General features: G+C 44.3%; 1 protein-coding gene across 6 annotated transcripts in view; it reads left to right on the top strand.

Moving 5' to 3' along the window:
• Cdk5rap2 (CDK5 regulatory subunit associated protein 2) overlaps nt 1-16,046 on the top strand; it is a 198,011-nt gene extending 181,965 nt beyond the window's left edge. For all 6 annotated transcript variants that reach the window (XM_036179221.1, XM_036179220.1, XM_036179218.1 and 3 more), the window contains 5 exons: nt 74-339; nt 4,206-4,349; nt 10,799-10,925; nt 15,460-15,506; nt 15,960-16,046. In XM_036179221.1, the coding sequence (XP_036035114.1) occupies nt 74-339; nt 4,206-4,349; nt 10,799-10,925; nt 15,460-15,506; nt 15,960-16,016 (641 nt within the window). In that variant the 3' untranslated portion in view covers nt 16,017-16,046. The remainder of the gene's footprint in view (nt 1-73; nt 340-4,205; nt 4,350-10,798; nt 10,926-15,459; nt 15,507-15,959) is intronic.
• Nucleotides 16,047-16,284: the final 238 nt, after the last annotated feature.

The raw sequence follows: 16,284 nt of genomic DNA, 5'->3' as shown, positions 1-16,284 counted from the left end.
TGGTCTCACTCTTTGGCTCCACGAACACAGATGCCACCCCAAGTAGATCTAACATTTGCCTCTCCTTTTGTAGCGTCGGAGGCTCCTCTGCTCTCCAGAACTGACGTGGGCTCCCTCTCCTGTGACAGCAGCACTTCTGCCACCAGCCCCCCTTGTATGCCCTGCCTGGTTGCTGACCACCGTGTGTGGGCCAGTAAGAGTGGCCACCATATGCTGGGTCTGATTGAGGACTATGATGCCCTCCAGAAGCAGATCAGCCGGGGCCAGAGACTGCTTGCCAAGATGGACATTCAAACTCAAGAGGCTCTGAGCCCAACAAGTCAAAAGCTGGAGCCAAAGGTAACCCGAGTGCAGGGCTGGTGGAGGGAGACGCTTCCTGCTCTCGATAAGTAGAGTAATCTTCTCTGGAAGATTCCTAATACCCTGAACTTCAGTAAAGCCCTAAAAAAGGAGGAGTCAGGAAATGTTGCACATGAAAGCCCAGAGGTGATGGGGCAGTTTGTTGGTGATCAGTGGACAGCATGTTGAGATCGTACCCTGGGTTACTATGGCCACTGCTCAGTGAAGTGCTGTGCTGCTGTGTGACTTCTCATTTCTCTCCAGTCTCTCAGCCACCCTTTGTCCATGTGTCCTCCTGTCACTCTACCCATCCACCTACACACCATCAGGGCAGACTTATCTGCTGGGCTCTAGGGCTGCTGTGAGCGGTTCCAGGTCCTGACCTTCATGCACACTGTACCACACTGAGCTCACATCTGACTGTGCCAATACTATAACTTCCTACAGCCACTCTGTGATGCATGTGTTCCTGAGAGATGTTCTATGTCCACCTTAAAGTCATCTTCCTGCAGAAGAGTGTGAGTGAGTGAGTGAGTGTGTGTGTGTGTGTGTGTGTGTGTGTGTGTGTGTGTGTGCCTGGAACAACCCTGTGAAGAAGGCGATATCAGTTCATTGTAGAGATGCTGAAAACTGACTGTTCTCAGTCCTGCAACCAATATGCTCTCTGTTGTGACAGTTCTGCCTTTCTGGACGATGCTGGCCGACTGACTCCACTTCTCCCTGGCCAGCAACTCTGAGGACTTCTGGTTGCTGGGCTAACTTCAGTCTGCTCTCCATCATTCACCACTCTTTCCCCGACATGTCCTGCTCTGAACAGGCAGGGTCACAGGTTCCAGTTCCTGTTCCTCTCCATATCTGTCTCCAGCCTGCTTCTCCCGACTCCCCTGGCTTGGGATTGCCCATCTCTACTTCCTTCTTCTCCCTACCTCATCCTGGAGTCCTCCTCATCTCAAGCTGCCTTTTGTCACAGACTTTTGTATCTGACAAACACAAGTCAGGAACTTCCTCCAAGGCACCAGGTGAGAGATGGTAGTAGACCTTTGAGCTTCCACTGGTTAGAGCTTCTGAAGCCCACTTTTGAGGTTTCTTTTCCTTCGCATGCATATGTAGGTATAGTGTGCATGTACATATGTATTACATATGTGATCAGCTGTATGTGGTCACACATATATGTACAGATGCTTATTCTGTGTGGAGGTCTGATGTTGACATCCACTCTCATTGTTCTCTGCATTATTGAGGAGTTTCTCTATTGAACCCAGAGCTTACTGGTAACTAGTGTAGCTAACCCCTAACTCTCTCCCTCTTTAGTACTTAGATTATAGATGTCCACCACACATGCTAAGCTTTTACATGGTTCTTGATCAAATTCTGTTCAGCATACTTGCTCAGCAAGCACTTTATCCACTGAATCATTTCATCAGCTGCTCTGGATTTTTACTGAAGACACCTGAGTTTCCTGTGGTATTTGCTTTGGTTTTGTGTTAGGCTTTGCTTTTTTTGTTTTTTTATATTTAAGAATCAGATTTGCATTTTATCTTCTACTAGATGATAAGCTCCATAAGAGAGGGGAATAGTGTTTGTTTTTTTTAAATCTGATTTTACACATCAGCCATGGGTTTCCCTGTCCTCCCCCTCCCACCCTACCCCCACCTCTCCCCGCCCCGCATCCATTCCCATCTCCTCCAGGGCAAAGACTCCCCTGGGGATTCAGCTCAACCTGGTGGATTCAGTACAGGCAGGTCCACTCTCTTCCTTCCAGGCTGAGCAAAGTGTCCCTGCATAAGCCCAAGGTTCCAAACAGCCAGCTCATGCACTAATGACAGGTCCCGGTCCCACTGCCTGGATTCCTCCCAAACAGTTCAAGCTATTCAATTGTCTCACTTATCCAGAGGGCCTGATCCAGTTGGGGGCTTCTCAGCTTTTGGTTCCTAGTTCATGTGTTTCCATTAGTTTGGCTATTTGTCCCTGTGCTTTTCTAATCTTGGTCTCAACAATTCACACTCTTACAGTCCCTCCTCTTTCTCGACAGTGGGACTCCTGGAGCTCCACCTGGGGCCTGGCCGAGGATCTCTGCATCCACTTCCATCAGTTATTGGATGAGAGTTTCAAGATGACAGTTAGGGTGTTAGACCATCTGATCACCAGACTAGGTCAGTTTGGGCTTTCTCTCAACCATTGCCAGCAGTCTACAGAGGATGTATCATTGTGGATTTCTAGGGACCTCTCTAGCACTTTGCTTATTCCTGTTCTCATGTGGTCTTCATTTATCATGGTCTGTTATTCCTTGTTCTCTCTTTCTGTTCTTCATCCAGCTGGGATCTCCTGCTCTCCCCAAGCCTCCCTAACCTCGAACCTTGCCCTTCAGTACCCCTCTCAAGTCCAGGTTGTTCATGTAGATCTCATCCATTTCTCTGTCATTGGGCAATCCCTGTGTCTTTCTTAGGGTCCTGTTTTCTAGGTAGCCTCCCTGGAGTTGTGAGTAGCAGTCCAGTCATCTTTGTTTTACATCTAGTATCCACCTATGAGTGAGTACATACCATGTTTGCCTTTCTGAGTCTGGGTTACCTCACTCAGGATGATTTTTTTCTAGATCCATCCATTTGCCTGCAAACTTCATGATATCATTGTTTTTCTCTCCTGAGTAGTACTCCATTGTGTATATGTACCATGTTTTCTTTATCCATTCTTCAGTTGGAGGGCATCTAGGTTGTTCCCAGGTTCTGGCTATTACAAGGAATAGTATTTTTATGGAACATTCAATAACCAGTACCTTGTCCCCTTAAGCCTTGTATAATATTGATATATAATATTGAATAAATTAACACTAATAAGATTTCTGTTCTTTTCTGATAAAAAATACTTGTTTTGAAAGCTAAAAATTGTAGAAAAGCATAAAAACAAAATGTCTCTTTAAGTACTGCTTAAAGGTCAGCACTTAAAGTGTGTGTGTGTGTGTGTGTGTGTGTGTGTGTGTGTGTGTGTAAAATAAAGATACAAAAATAAACACATGCTTTTGGGATACTCATAAAGTTTATCAAATAATCAGAAATATGAGGTTCATATATTTCAGTTACATGGTATTAACACTTTTCCTTTTGAGCCCTTGCCTTTTCAGTGGCTGCCAATAAGCTGCTGTAGACATAGCATGGACTGTTCTTTTTCACTGTCTGTGGGCATGTCAGCTTCACCGAGTTATCTTTTTATACAAATTTCTGACTTTATTTTGATGAGGTGTAAAGTGGGTTTCCTAGTTAAAGGCTGTGGAGGTTTTAGGAATCTTGATAACTATTAGCATGTTGCCTTACTCTCTAGAGAGAGCTTGTGTCTATGGTTTTGAGCTAGTATCTGTCTCAGTACACCTTTGTTTTTACTGAATAATATTCATATTTGTGTCATTTTGCTATCTAAACAGGTATGTAGATTTACATATATCAGTTGCAATGAGAAATGTTTTTCACTTTCCGCTTCCTCCTTTCTTTCTTCTTGCCTTTGACACCTCTCCCTATGTGAGTATACCTGCAGCACAGTGAGGGATCGAGCTTTCAAAGGCCCCTGATACCGTACATCTCAGTAAGCTGTCTGCGGCAAATGTATCAGTGTTGTGCCCTAGGCTGTGTTGCTGTCATTTGCTCTGTGGTGGTCTGGATGGTGCTACCATGGGTTACTAATCATGGCTACTGACTGGGCTAAACTTACCACCAAAATTCTCTTCTAATATACAGCTTACCAGCATCACGTAATCCCAGCTCCTGATCATCATGTAAAATAGGAGCCCTAGTCTGAAGCCTTCTGCCTGTTAATCATGCTTGTCTGTGAGTGATCCCTGTCAAGGTAACATGTAATGGCCTTGTTATCCTTTGTAGGGTCCACACTCTGTGCCTCTGAGCAAGTTTCTCTCCATTATGAACATTGCCAAGCTGATCCTGGAAGAAGCCTCAAGATTGCTGAAGCTCTTCTGGAGGGTCTCAGTCCCCACAGATGGCCAGTGTTCTCTTCACTGTGAGCAGGTAGGTGATCCCACATGCTCAGAGGCTCGAGTACACCAGAGAGGCCTGCATCTCTATTTATTTTATTACCAGTCCAGGAAGGGCCCACGCTAAATTCTTACCTAATTCCAAGCATGCCATTATTGAGTGGACTCCCATTCACATTTTGTACATGAGGAAAGACAATCAGGGCCTGGGTTGTGGGGCTGATATAAAAGCATACATGTGTGAACTCTGGGTTTGTCCTTGACTTGATAGGTTTTTCATGTCAGCTTGTCCTTATGGAGCAGCTTGCTCATGTTGCTAGCAGTACCTTGCACTTTAGCTATCTCTGTCTGGACCTTCTGATCTATTGATGGCTTCCACTGTATTTTAGTGAAAAACTGTTTTAACTATTTGAGAGTGAAAGGTCAGCAGCTAGGCAGGTGGAGCCTTCTCTTTCCTTTTATCAGTGGGGCTCATGTGTGTCCTGGCACAGTGTTCAATACTTTGGCTAATCACAAGCCTCCTTGAGAGAGAAGCAAGCAGGAAAAGGATAGTAGAGCTCTTCTTAGCATCCCAGTGGATATTTCCTACTTTATCTGACTGGATGGACAAATGTTTTCCAAAGGTGAGCAGGAAGGCAGAAGGGAAGTTTGCATTTCAGGTCACCCCTCATTTAGTTTTGGCAGCTCTCAGACCTCCAGAATCAGGCAATGAGGTTGTTTGCACTGAAAGTTCCCATGACATGTGTGTTCTGGGGAGGAATTTGGATACCCTAAGCTCTAGGATGTTCATAATCATTGTGTGGCATGGGGCAGTCACTCTGAGCCCACTTTTAGTTGGTGGAACTTTGGCTGAAAAATGAGTGATGATGGGACCACTTGAGCTGTAGCCTTACTGGCTTTTCTTTCTCTGAGCCTACAGACTCTTTTCCATTGGAGGCTTACATGACACAGACAGTCTGCCTGCTGTGTATGTCCTGTGCCTCTCTGCTGGCTGCCTCTTACCCTCGAGTCTTACATGGTACATAAATAGAGAGGGCTCCTGGATCACTCAGCCATAGCATCATCTTCTATTTCATTGAAGCCCTTATCACACAGTGTAATTATATATTTGTTTGCTTTAATGCCTGTCTCCCTGTTTTCCTTCAGGGTCTGTGTCTGTTTTGTTCATGTTTTTTAATGAATGAATGACTAGATGGATGAATGAATAATTTCTTTCCACTCTCCAAAATCAGTACCTGCTTTAAATTATTTTTAAGGTAACATGTCTGAGCTAAACAGTTTACCATCAGTGCAGTGTTTTTGCCCATAGCAGACAGAAGCAGCTGTTTGTTAAGTGGACAGAATCCAGTTTGGTCTAATACATGCACGCATGCAAAATTTGTAACCCTGCTGATCCTCTTCCACTTGCAGATCAGTCTGGGGACTGTCAGTCTTTGTGACGATTCACCCTTCTCCCAGTTGTAAGATAACTGTAAATTCTTTACATTTCTTTATTTTATTTTTTTTATGTGTGGGTACAATACCTCAGGTAATTGATTATGTTCACTTCAGTGTCATAGGATTTCAGAGCTGAGGAGGACCTCAGAGATGCACTGATGTGGTTGCTGGTATACACGGACCCCTGTGTGGTAGGAAGTTGTTTCTGGGCACATTTCTTTTTTTTTTGCCTGTTCGTCATGTGGCACCTTTTGCTTAGTGTGTGTGAAACAGACTTCTGAGTTTAATAGCAGCAAGCCTATGTACTTGACAACCTCCTCTTTTGTCTGTGTTGTTTATTTGCCTTTATATTTAATTCATTTCCTCCTTCAGCCCCTAGCAATGCTCTGGAAAGTGTGCATCAATTTATCTGAGAAATGTATATTAAGGGTTATCAAATGTAGACATATCCTTAAAACAGGAGACTCATAGGATTGTGAGGGCTTAGCTTGAAGGGTCAGGGGTAGAAGATGATTTTTCTAATCAACACTGTTTTGGAGAATTGACTTTGGAGCCATATAAAACTTTACATAACTGTAAGTAGAGTTAATCAAAATGAGAGTGAGGGAGCAATGTCTAAAAGTTCATAGCAATGGGAAATCAGCCAGCCATACTGTGTATCACTGGGGAAATGGCATAGGAGCAGACATGCCAGTGATACACCACACTGGTTTGAGACTTCCCCAAAGCACACAGTTTTCAATGGTTATGTTGTTTGCAGACACTGATGTTAATAATCTGGTACATTCCTGTTGTAAGATAACTGTAAATTCTTTACATTTCTTTCTTTCTTTCTTTCTTTCTTTCTTTCTTTCTTTCTTTATTTATTTATTTATTTATTTATTTATTTATTTTTAATGTGTGGGTGCATGCTTATGCACTGGCATGCAGGAAGAAGTCAAAAGACAACCTGTAGAAGTCAGTTCATTCTTTCCACCATGTGGGGTCTTGTGCTTAACCTCAGGGTAGCAGCTTTGGTAGCAGGTGCCTTTGCCTGTGCTGTGAGATGAACAATGTGTGATTTCATTAGGAACTGAGAGTTTTACTAAAAGAACAATAAATATGAAATCATAGAAATAAAAACCATATAATCCTAAATTTGAATTATAAACATAAAAATGAACTCTTGATGCATTTTTCTGTTTTAAAAGTTGACTGACTCACTCCACATAAAAGGCTGTAGAAATAATTGGATCCAGAGCAGCAAGCCCACTAGATGTCCTAATGCTGGTTCTGAGGGCCTTTTTCCAGGGCTTGGGCCAGGGGTCCTGCAGGAAATGGCTTCTTTCAGGTATGGGCAGATACACAAGATGAGCTTAGAACGTATAACATCCTAGTGAGGAAGAGGGAGGTGGATCCTGGACTTGCACCACATCATCCCCTGGAAGTTTTTGAGAAGACAGCTGCCAGAGCCTCATTTCTGCCAGCCTGGAGTGTCTGTCAACACTCCCAGGAGCTTTGAGAACCACAGATTAAAAGAAAGTAGCTTGTAACAACAGAGTTCTTGTTTGGAGGCTGAGTTGAATGATTGTTTTTGTTTTTAAGAAGTCTGTCTTTGGTTATTATTTTTCAGGATTTGATAATAGACTTTAAATAGATTGAGCATTCCTAATACAATTGCTTTAAAAGTCTGGTATTTGGGGTTTTGTGTCCTCAGATGAGTCCTACTCAAATAGGACTCAGGAGTTATCTTTACTTTCTAGGTGTGCTAATGCTATCACAGGTTCAAAAAACTTTTAAAGTGATTATACTAAAATATTTTATAAATGAAATGACACGATCAGTTTCAAAATAAATTTTGGAGGGAGGCTAACCAGTGTGGCCTTGAATTGATAGTTGCTGGTTCTGGGTGGGTTCCTGGAGATTCCTGTCCAATTCTGTCAACTTTTATAGGTATTTGAAATGTTCATCATGAAAAGGAAAAGGATAACCAGTAATAAGCAGGAAAAGAATAATCTACCCCAGAAGCCAGGCGAAGGACTGATTGTGTGTGTGGCCTGGGGGTGGGGTGGGGTGGTAGTGGTTGTGGTATCTTCCAATCCTATTTGTTGGTCTAAACGGCTGCTTGGTTGGTGATGAATATACTGGTTACACTAAAATCCTACCCCTTATTGTGGCCTCAGGTACTAAGGTAGTATTCTTCTTTTTTTAATTCACAAATGGAGTATATTTAGACAATTAGGTCAAGATGTCGTCATTCATTTTTTCAAAAATTAGTATATTTTATATTTAATTGACCCAATTATACATTTTTATGGAACATGCTGTGAGGTTCCAATGCATGTGTACAATGTGTAACAGTAAGATCAGGGTGATCGCCATACCCATGGTTTATCATTTCCTTGGGTTGCCATCATTCAAAATCCTTCCTGTTAGCTGGAGTTGCACATTCTTACTCCCATTTTCCAGAAGCAGGAGCCAACACTTCAGGATGTCACGTGACTTGCCTCAGAATTGTGCAGCCGGGAAGTGGCAGAACTAGGCTCTAGAATCTTGCTGTATAATTTTGTCATGATGAATGGGAAGATTTAAATCCAGTGGAACAGCAGACATAAATATTTAAATGTCCTTGTTGAAGAGCTAGCTTGAAGATGGACAGTGTCAGGTGAGTGCTAGCAAGCAGTAGCCTGCAAACTGGAGACTGGCACCTGCTTTGCTGCCTTCCGTCATGACATGGCTTCCTGAGCTCCCAGGAGGGAAAGGAGTGTTAGTTGGAGTGTTAAATCAGCATTATAGCTTTAAAGAATATATGAATAAGGCTAGGGAGAGGGCTCAGATGGAAAAGTGCTGTAGAAGCATGAGGACCTGAGCACCCATGTCAAATCTGGGCCTGAAAGTGTGTGTCTATGACCCCAGCATCAAGGGAAGGGGTAGTGGCAGAATTGAGTGACTCCCTAGCTGAGGCAGTGCAGTAAGCTTCAGGGTCAGTGAGATACCCTGCCTCAAAAAATAAGATGGAGAGCAATGAAGAAAAACACCCAGTGCTGTTATCTACACAGCTACAAGCACATGCTCACATACACACAAGAATATGTGTAATACACACTTATGTGTACCCGGGGGTGTGTGTGTGTGGGGGGAGATACCTTTTCAGACAGCTTGAAGTCATATCCCTTGGAATACTAACGTTAATGTTTTATGCCATATCAGTATATACATCTATGTAGATAAGCTGTTCAGTTTTATGAACAGTTATTGTTTTTGGTTCCTTTATCACTAATTATAATCATCTATCAATATTCAGTCCTGAAACATTATTTTAGCTGCAAAATTATTCCTTCCTATTTAAGCCCTATGCTGAGCTGACTATAGAAAGAGCAAAGAAATGGACCAGACAAGCTGGGAAAGGGCCGTCCTCCCCCAGCCCGCCTTCCGGGCTCCCACTGTACCTTTTTCATCTCACTGCTCTACGGTGTGGAAGATGAGCCGGCATTGCTGTCAGTGTAACAGATCAGAACTGCAGGGTGACTTTGTCCTAGGATCTGGGGCCTGTGAAATCTGACTAGATTCGTGGGCTCCTGGCCTGTACTAGAGAATCAAAGCAAACCTAATGATGAAATTAGGGTCCGTTTTGAACAAACACTGAAGCCTTTGTACCTGACATGATTGGTTATCTTAAAAGGAAGTTGAGGCGGGGAATAAAAAAAAAAATGATACATACCTGAAACAGTTTAGCTTAAAACAGATAAATGTGCATTCATTTGCCAGTCTTTTGATGTAGGGCCAGACCCTTTCTTTGAATATGGGCCTGCTGATTGGAGTTCCACATCTTCTTTCTTTCACAAACCACATCCATAATGTATTTCTGTCACTACCAATTTCTGTTTCTTTAAGATGAAGAGGAAACTTGAGGCACTTGCAGAGCAATCTGAATATAGAATTCTTATAGACTGTTCCTCCTACATTTTTTACAGTTGTCTCGCCCACACCTAATTTGCCAGCAAAGTGTTTTTCAGTGACTTGCCTTTATCTGTCTCCCATAAAGCATATGTTAGTTTCCATACGGCCAGCTTTCTGTCCATACATGTGGCTCACAGTTCAACTTAATATGTGATTAGATTCTGTTATTTTATTGAAAGTGCAGATACCATAAACAAATTTGGAAACAAACTAGAAAAGACTCTACAGGTACTGCCAACTACTGTGTCTTCTGGTAGCAAAGGTGGTTTAGTGCAGCCAAGAGAAAGGGGGTGTCCTTAGTCCTGGAGCTACATAAGGGAATCTCTGCTGTGCCACTTCACAGGATGGTGGATTTGGCATCCATGTTCCACTCTAAAAAAACAAAATCAAAATTGGTCTGTACTTGCTGAGTATTGTTGTATTAAGATTAAAACATTTAAAAAAAATCAGCATTATAACTTCTGATAACAAAAAAGAAACTACAAAAATGTAAACTCACTATTGATGTTTGGTTACCACATCAATGTATGTTTATAGCTGTAGGGATCTGTGTTTCCTTTTAGGAAACGTAAGTGCCTCAGATACAGTTTTCAGTCTGTTGATTTAGGCTCTTTCTTTCACTAATTACAATCATCTTTTGAAATCAATAAATAGATCTCTACAGCATCCTTTGTAATAATAGCTGTACAATTTTTTTCAATGTAAGTACCACAGTGTATTTATTCAGATTAATATGAAGCAGCTCAGTTTGCTTTTTGTTCTTGCCACTGACAGTGCCAAGGTGTGTCCATGGAGAAAGACATCCTCCTGTGCTAATGTGAGGATGCTGTGGCACAGAATGGCCAGGTCAGAGAGATACATGCATTTACAGTTCAGTAGATCTTGTATCCTCACTGAGCCACAACCATCCTAAGTGCTACCAAAGTCCTGATAGTTTTCTTCCTCATCCTGGATTCGGTCCAGTTTTGCTAATATGCAAAAAAAGGACTTCTGGCTTATTCAGATATTTTGCTAGTGAAGTTGAGCCTCTTTTGATATTATTTTTGCTTCTTCCTGTGTAATATGGTGTTTTATGTTATTATATTTTTCTAATTCTTTTTTCTTTAGATTGGAGAAATGAAGGCAGAGATCACCAAACTACACAAAAAGTTGTTTGAACAAGAAAAGAAGCTGCAGAACACAGCAAAACTTCTGCAGCAGAAAAAGCACCAGGAGAAAATCATCTGTGATCAGTGTGAGTGAGAAGCAGGGGGTGCCCGCCACAGCTGACCAATCTCCTGCCTCTGGTCAGAGCTGACAGTGCACCCATGGCTTACACTCTTTGGAGCCCAGGCTTCTGAGATCATGCCTCCTTCTCAATGGTCCTTCTTCTGTACACCACCACAGCCCAGGACTGTGCTCTCAGCAGCATTTCTTAGGCACAGGGCCTAGATTATTGCTAAGTAGGTGGTTTCATTAGCTGCCCTTTGGAAAAGACGGGGAATAGTAAGGGTTTGAACTACAAATGAATGAAATTCAGTTATGGCCAGGCCCTGGGCTCATGTCCTATGTCCTTTTCACAGGCTCAGTCATCAAGGACCTTGGACTTACTGAGGGAAGAGAGAGCATAAAACTAGGGTTATCAACTGAGTGCCTGCCTGAGGCAGCCTGAAGGTGGTGTCAAGCTTTGCTCCAAGATTAAATCTGATTGGCCCTGAGGGATGTCAGTCCTACAGCAGAGGAGCAGGAACATGATTCTCAGGCATACTGTAAGCAAGAGAGCAGCGAGTGTACAGGCATGCTGAAAACATGTGAAGCCTTTCACTTGATGAAGAGTGCATATTAGTTCTCTTGTCATGTAATACAGTCCCTGACAGAAGCAACTTAAGGAAGGTTAAGTTTGTTTTGGCTCACAGTTTAGAGGGTGTGAAGCTCACCATGGTGGGGACATGGTGGGATCAGTTCCTGTATGTGGGAATAGTAGCATGAGGTAGCTGGTCATATCATGTGGCAGACAAAATTAGAGGGACCAAGCTATTATCCTCAAATCCTATTCCCAGTGGCCTATTCATACCAGCCAGGCCTCACTGTACAACTCTCCAAATAGTCCCTCCAGTTGGGAATTAGGTGTTCAAACACGGGAGTCCATAGGGGACATTTAATGTCCAAGCCATAACAGAGGGGGAAATGGGACAAAGAGCCTGTGGGCTGGGTTCAAGGAGGAGCAACAGAATTTGTTGTAGTTCTTTTGTGTATCAGATATCACATGACAGCATGGAAGGGTCATGAGGCTTGGGAGATCTATTACAGTCCCTCCAGCACACAGGGCTCTGGAGGAAGGATGACTTTGAAAGACAGGTGATTGCCTAACAGACAGGCTATTGTTGGATTGCCTGAGAGACTTATGTCACTTATGGAAAAGAAGAGCCCTCAGAGATGTGAGTGACAATGGGAGTTGTGGGCATACTCGAGTGCTACGGAGCATTTGGGCCAGACTGCTGGGGTAGCAGGGGTAAGAAGTGGAGCTTCACACAGCCTGAGTTCAGGCAGTAGGACTCTGGCACAAGGTTCCCTCCTGAAGAGCCTTAAGGCTCCTGCTGCTGATTCTGGTTTGGGATGAGGAATTTCAGGAGCCAGCAGAATTCAGCTCAGGTGGTAACCCTTCTGTGGGGAATCAGAACCATGCCATGCCGAATCTTGGGTCAGTATGTGGGGACTGGGAATGTGCCTAGGTCTCAGCTTTACCCTCCTGTGTAACACACATTAAGTGTCTCTGACTCTGAGTTTTAGATTCCTCCTCTCTAGACAGAGACAGCAATTTTAAGCCCAGTTGGCCACAGTAGCATCTGTAGAATTTGGAGAGTGGTACCACCAGTATCAAGGACAGAACAGGTGGCCCACGGGTGCTGGTTGTCCCCCTTTTTCAGTCATTTGGACATAGTGCTGCTCATGTTCAGTGTCACCATCAGTATTTGTTAGGCCTGGTTTGGAGCTGGCCTGACCAAGGACAGGGTGAGGATCTTGCCCCAGGATAGCTGGCATGGGTCTGGCCTGTGACTCCTTGGTACTAGGTCCTGCCTCTTGTCCCAATGAGCTAAGTCCCTGGATGTCCCTAAGCCTTCCAACCCGCCAACTCTGTTCCTGGTTTTGAAGTGACAGTGACATTGACATGGTGTCCCCTACCCCTCCTTCTCCATGTTGTGATGAGGATGAGAAAGATCCAGGGATTGCTCTCGGTGGTTGTGGACTGGCACCGCCTCCTCTCACAATCTGCAGGAGAGACCTGGGAAAGGGTGAGACATGGGAACCTGGGACCCTACCACTTACAAGTCACATGGCTTGGCACTTCCCACTTCACGTTTGTGCCTCAGGTCCTCCTTTGCCAAGTTTGGGTAGTAATCCTGTCTCACAGGATTGGGGTCTTCAGTGAGTCAGTACATGTTTTGTGGCCAGGTGGGGCTTCCAGTGGGCATTTTCCTTTCCAGGCTCTGGTGGGGTGGGAGAGCCCTAGACTGAGTCTGGTGGCCCATGTGTGTGCCTTGTCTCTGTACTGAAAGTCAGTCTGATTTGTGATGTATTCTTTACTACTCTGAGACTTGTCTTCTCATCACAGCATGAATTTCTGAGTGTGGGAACATGGGTGGTTACCTGTTTAGATGTGAGAGAGACTTCAAAACTTGGGCCAGGGGATCCTCAGTGCTTATGACAAGCTTGACTCACTAGGTATATCCAGTGGTCTTTCAAGATTATTTTTAACCTCCATGACATGACAACCTTTTCTGGGTCACAGACCCCTTGATGGATCTTAAGAAAATTGTGGTCTATTCCTAGAAAGATTCACAAATTCCTATCCACACCACAGCTGTATGCTGGGTACAGTATATTGGGCTTCCTAGGGCACATTGTGGAGCCTGCATCCAGGGGTAGGACAGAGACAGGGACAGGGTATTCCTGTGAAATTCTCTTTACTCAGATAAAAATGAAGCTCTGTCAGTTGACCCCTCTACCTCCAGATAGAAGTTTTTTCGTGAAACAAGAAAAATACTTCCTCCAGGCAACCACAGAACTGTTATTCTGCATAAGCGGGCAATAGTCCATGTGCTGGGGTAAGTCACAGGGAGTCTGTGAGCACAAGCCAAGGGGCCAGGATTCTGAGGAGCAGGGTACTCCCTGACCCTCACCGGGTACTAATTAGAATGGGTTCTTCTTTTCTTTGAGCTCCAGCTTGCCTCAAACTCACGGCCATTCTCTTGTCTCTCTGTATCACAAGTTCTGCCTCTAGATTCTGAAGCAGGCTCAGAAACCTGACATTCCTCACTGTTTTAGTCTTTGCTAGACAAGAAGGGACTATGGGAGAAAGCACCTTTGTTCATAGTTGCTCCAAGTGGTAGGCACTCCTATTCTCAAATTCTGACCCAGCTCAAAATCACCCATTACTCACTCCTGTTTAGACACAACACAGCTTGCCCTGGGGAACCATGCTAAACTGATCCACCAGCTGAAGGGCAGGAGGAAACAAACATGCCCTGAATTCTTTCTCCCAGTGGACCAGAAGCATGCTTGAAGAAAGGCTGTGTAAAACTCTTGACTTCACAAGACTTCCCTGGACACTTGGTATGGGCTCCCAAGTGTGGGCCTGTTTCCCACAATGCTTTTCAGAGGGCACAGGATACCAGAGGACTATCAGATCCTGCCCTCTATACCGCCCAGCACCATCATCCTTCTCTATCTACAGAAGGTGATCCAGGTAGCCATGCAGAACTGGCATTGCCTCTCAAAAATAGCATGCATGCTCTTCCCTTTGGGTCCCTGTGAGAAATTGAAGTGTCCACACCATCCTTCCTGAGGTGTTATTTGGCACAGGGAATAGAAAAGGAACAAGTGAGGCCCTCATACTTCTCTCTGGTCTCGATGGTTCAGGGGTGTTTTGTTAGTTACTCAATTTTATAACAAAATACCCGAGAGAAGCAATGTAGGAGGAAGGATTTCTGTTAGCTCATGGTTTGGAGGAATATGGCCCATCATGGTGAGGAAGGCTCACAGGAGCAGCACAGTCTGGGGGGGGGGGGGGGCTAGTAGTAGAAGCCTATAGTTCGTTTTGGTCTTGGTGGATCAGGAAATGTAGAGTGTTGGCCAGAGCCAGAAGCACATACCCCCTTTCAAGTGTTGGCACCAGCAGCCCACTTCTGCTAGCTAGACCACAGTCCCAAAGGTTTCTTAAGCCTCAATGATGATAACCTTTAATTGTGAGTGTGACATAACCTCAAATTGCCTGGGAAGAGAGTCTCAATGGGAGATTGTCTACATTGGGTTGGCCTGTGAGCATGTCTGTAGGAATGGCTTTCTTACTATAGTTAATTGATGTAGGAAGACTCAGCCACTCCCTGGGCAGGGGATTCTGAACTGGTAGTAGAGAAATTGAACTGAACAAAAGCAAGCAAGCCAGAAGCATGCATGCCTCTCTGCTCTTGAGTATGGATGTGATGTGACCAGCTGTCTCAAGCTCCTGCTACCTCGACATCTACAGTGATGTAATCTAGAATTATGAGCTAACATATACCCTTCTCATTGTTGCTTTTTGCCAGAATATCTTATCACAGCCACATAAATGACACTAGGACACTCTCCAAAACCAGCAGAGGGTCCTGTGTTCAAACATGAGCCTGTAGAAGAGCCTTCCAAAGTTGTCCAGTTGTCTGGGTCCGGACTTCTCTCTCACTAGCTTTGTTTCCATTCTACTCTTCTGAGGTCTGTGGCTCTAATTGTTCCCTTCTTTGCTGTCTCCTCAGTGGTCATCACCCACCAAGTCCTTCGGAAGGCCAGGCGAAACCTGGAGGTAATGTCCCCTGAGTTGTTTGCATGGAAAGCTTTGGGTAACTGGGGGGTGGGGACATCCAGACTGTCTTCTTTGGAAGAATAAAGTCAAAGGGGTGACCAAGGGTTACAGTTTCCACAAGCAACTGTAGTTTCTGCTCGAAGAGCATGAAAATTCCATTCTCTCACACCTGTCCTCACTGGACACTGATTCCATTTTCTATGCTGTTTCACTATGAGAAGTTCAGCAAACAGCAGCCCATACAGAGACATGTGTGCAGTCTTTCTGGAATGAATGAATAAGTGATTACACATGTGTGCTCATGGTCATTTTTTCTGATGTTTACTGGCCAACCTGTCTTTGAAAGAAGTTTTGAAACAGTGCCTCGCCTTGAGCTCTGTTTTACTTCAGATACTCCATGACCTAATATTCTCTCTCTTTCTCCTTTTTTTCCCTCCCTTTCCCTTTTCCTAGCGAAGGCCCCGGGCTGCCCATCCAGGAACATCCAGTCCCAGCAGACCGGGCTTGTGAAGAGAGCTTTCAACTAATAAAGCTTGTGGTTCTGAGATCACCTGCCTCTGTCCTTACTGTGACTCCAGATGGTGAAAGAAGCAAAGGCTTCTGGCCACAGGAAGTGTGGTGTGGTGCAGTGATTTCTGTCTGAAAGTTGGCTCGAGGTTCCTGTCTCAAAGGCTCCATTGCTCTGCAGTCGGGCACCAGAAAGACCTTGAGCTCTGAATGCTATGATCTGGAGCACCTTGCACACTGGTGGGCTTCACATCCACTCAGATCTGAGAAC

This window comes from Onychomys torridus, chromosome 2 (genome assembly GCF_903995425.1).
Source record: "Onychomys torridus chromosome 2, mOncTor1.1, whole genome shotgun sequence".
Taxonomy (NCBI): Eukaryota; Metazoa; Chordata; class Mammalia; order Rodentia; family Cricetidae; genus Onychomys; species Onychomys torridus.
The sequence above is the reverse complement of the archived record's forward strand: the minus strand, read 5'-3'. Positions and strand labels throughout refer to the sequence as shown.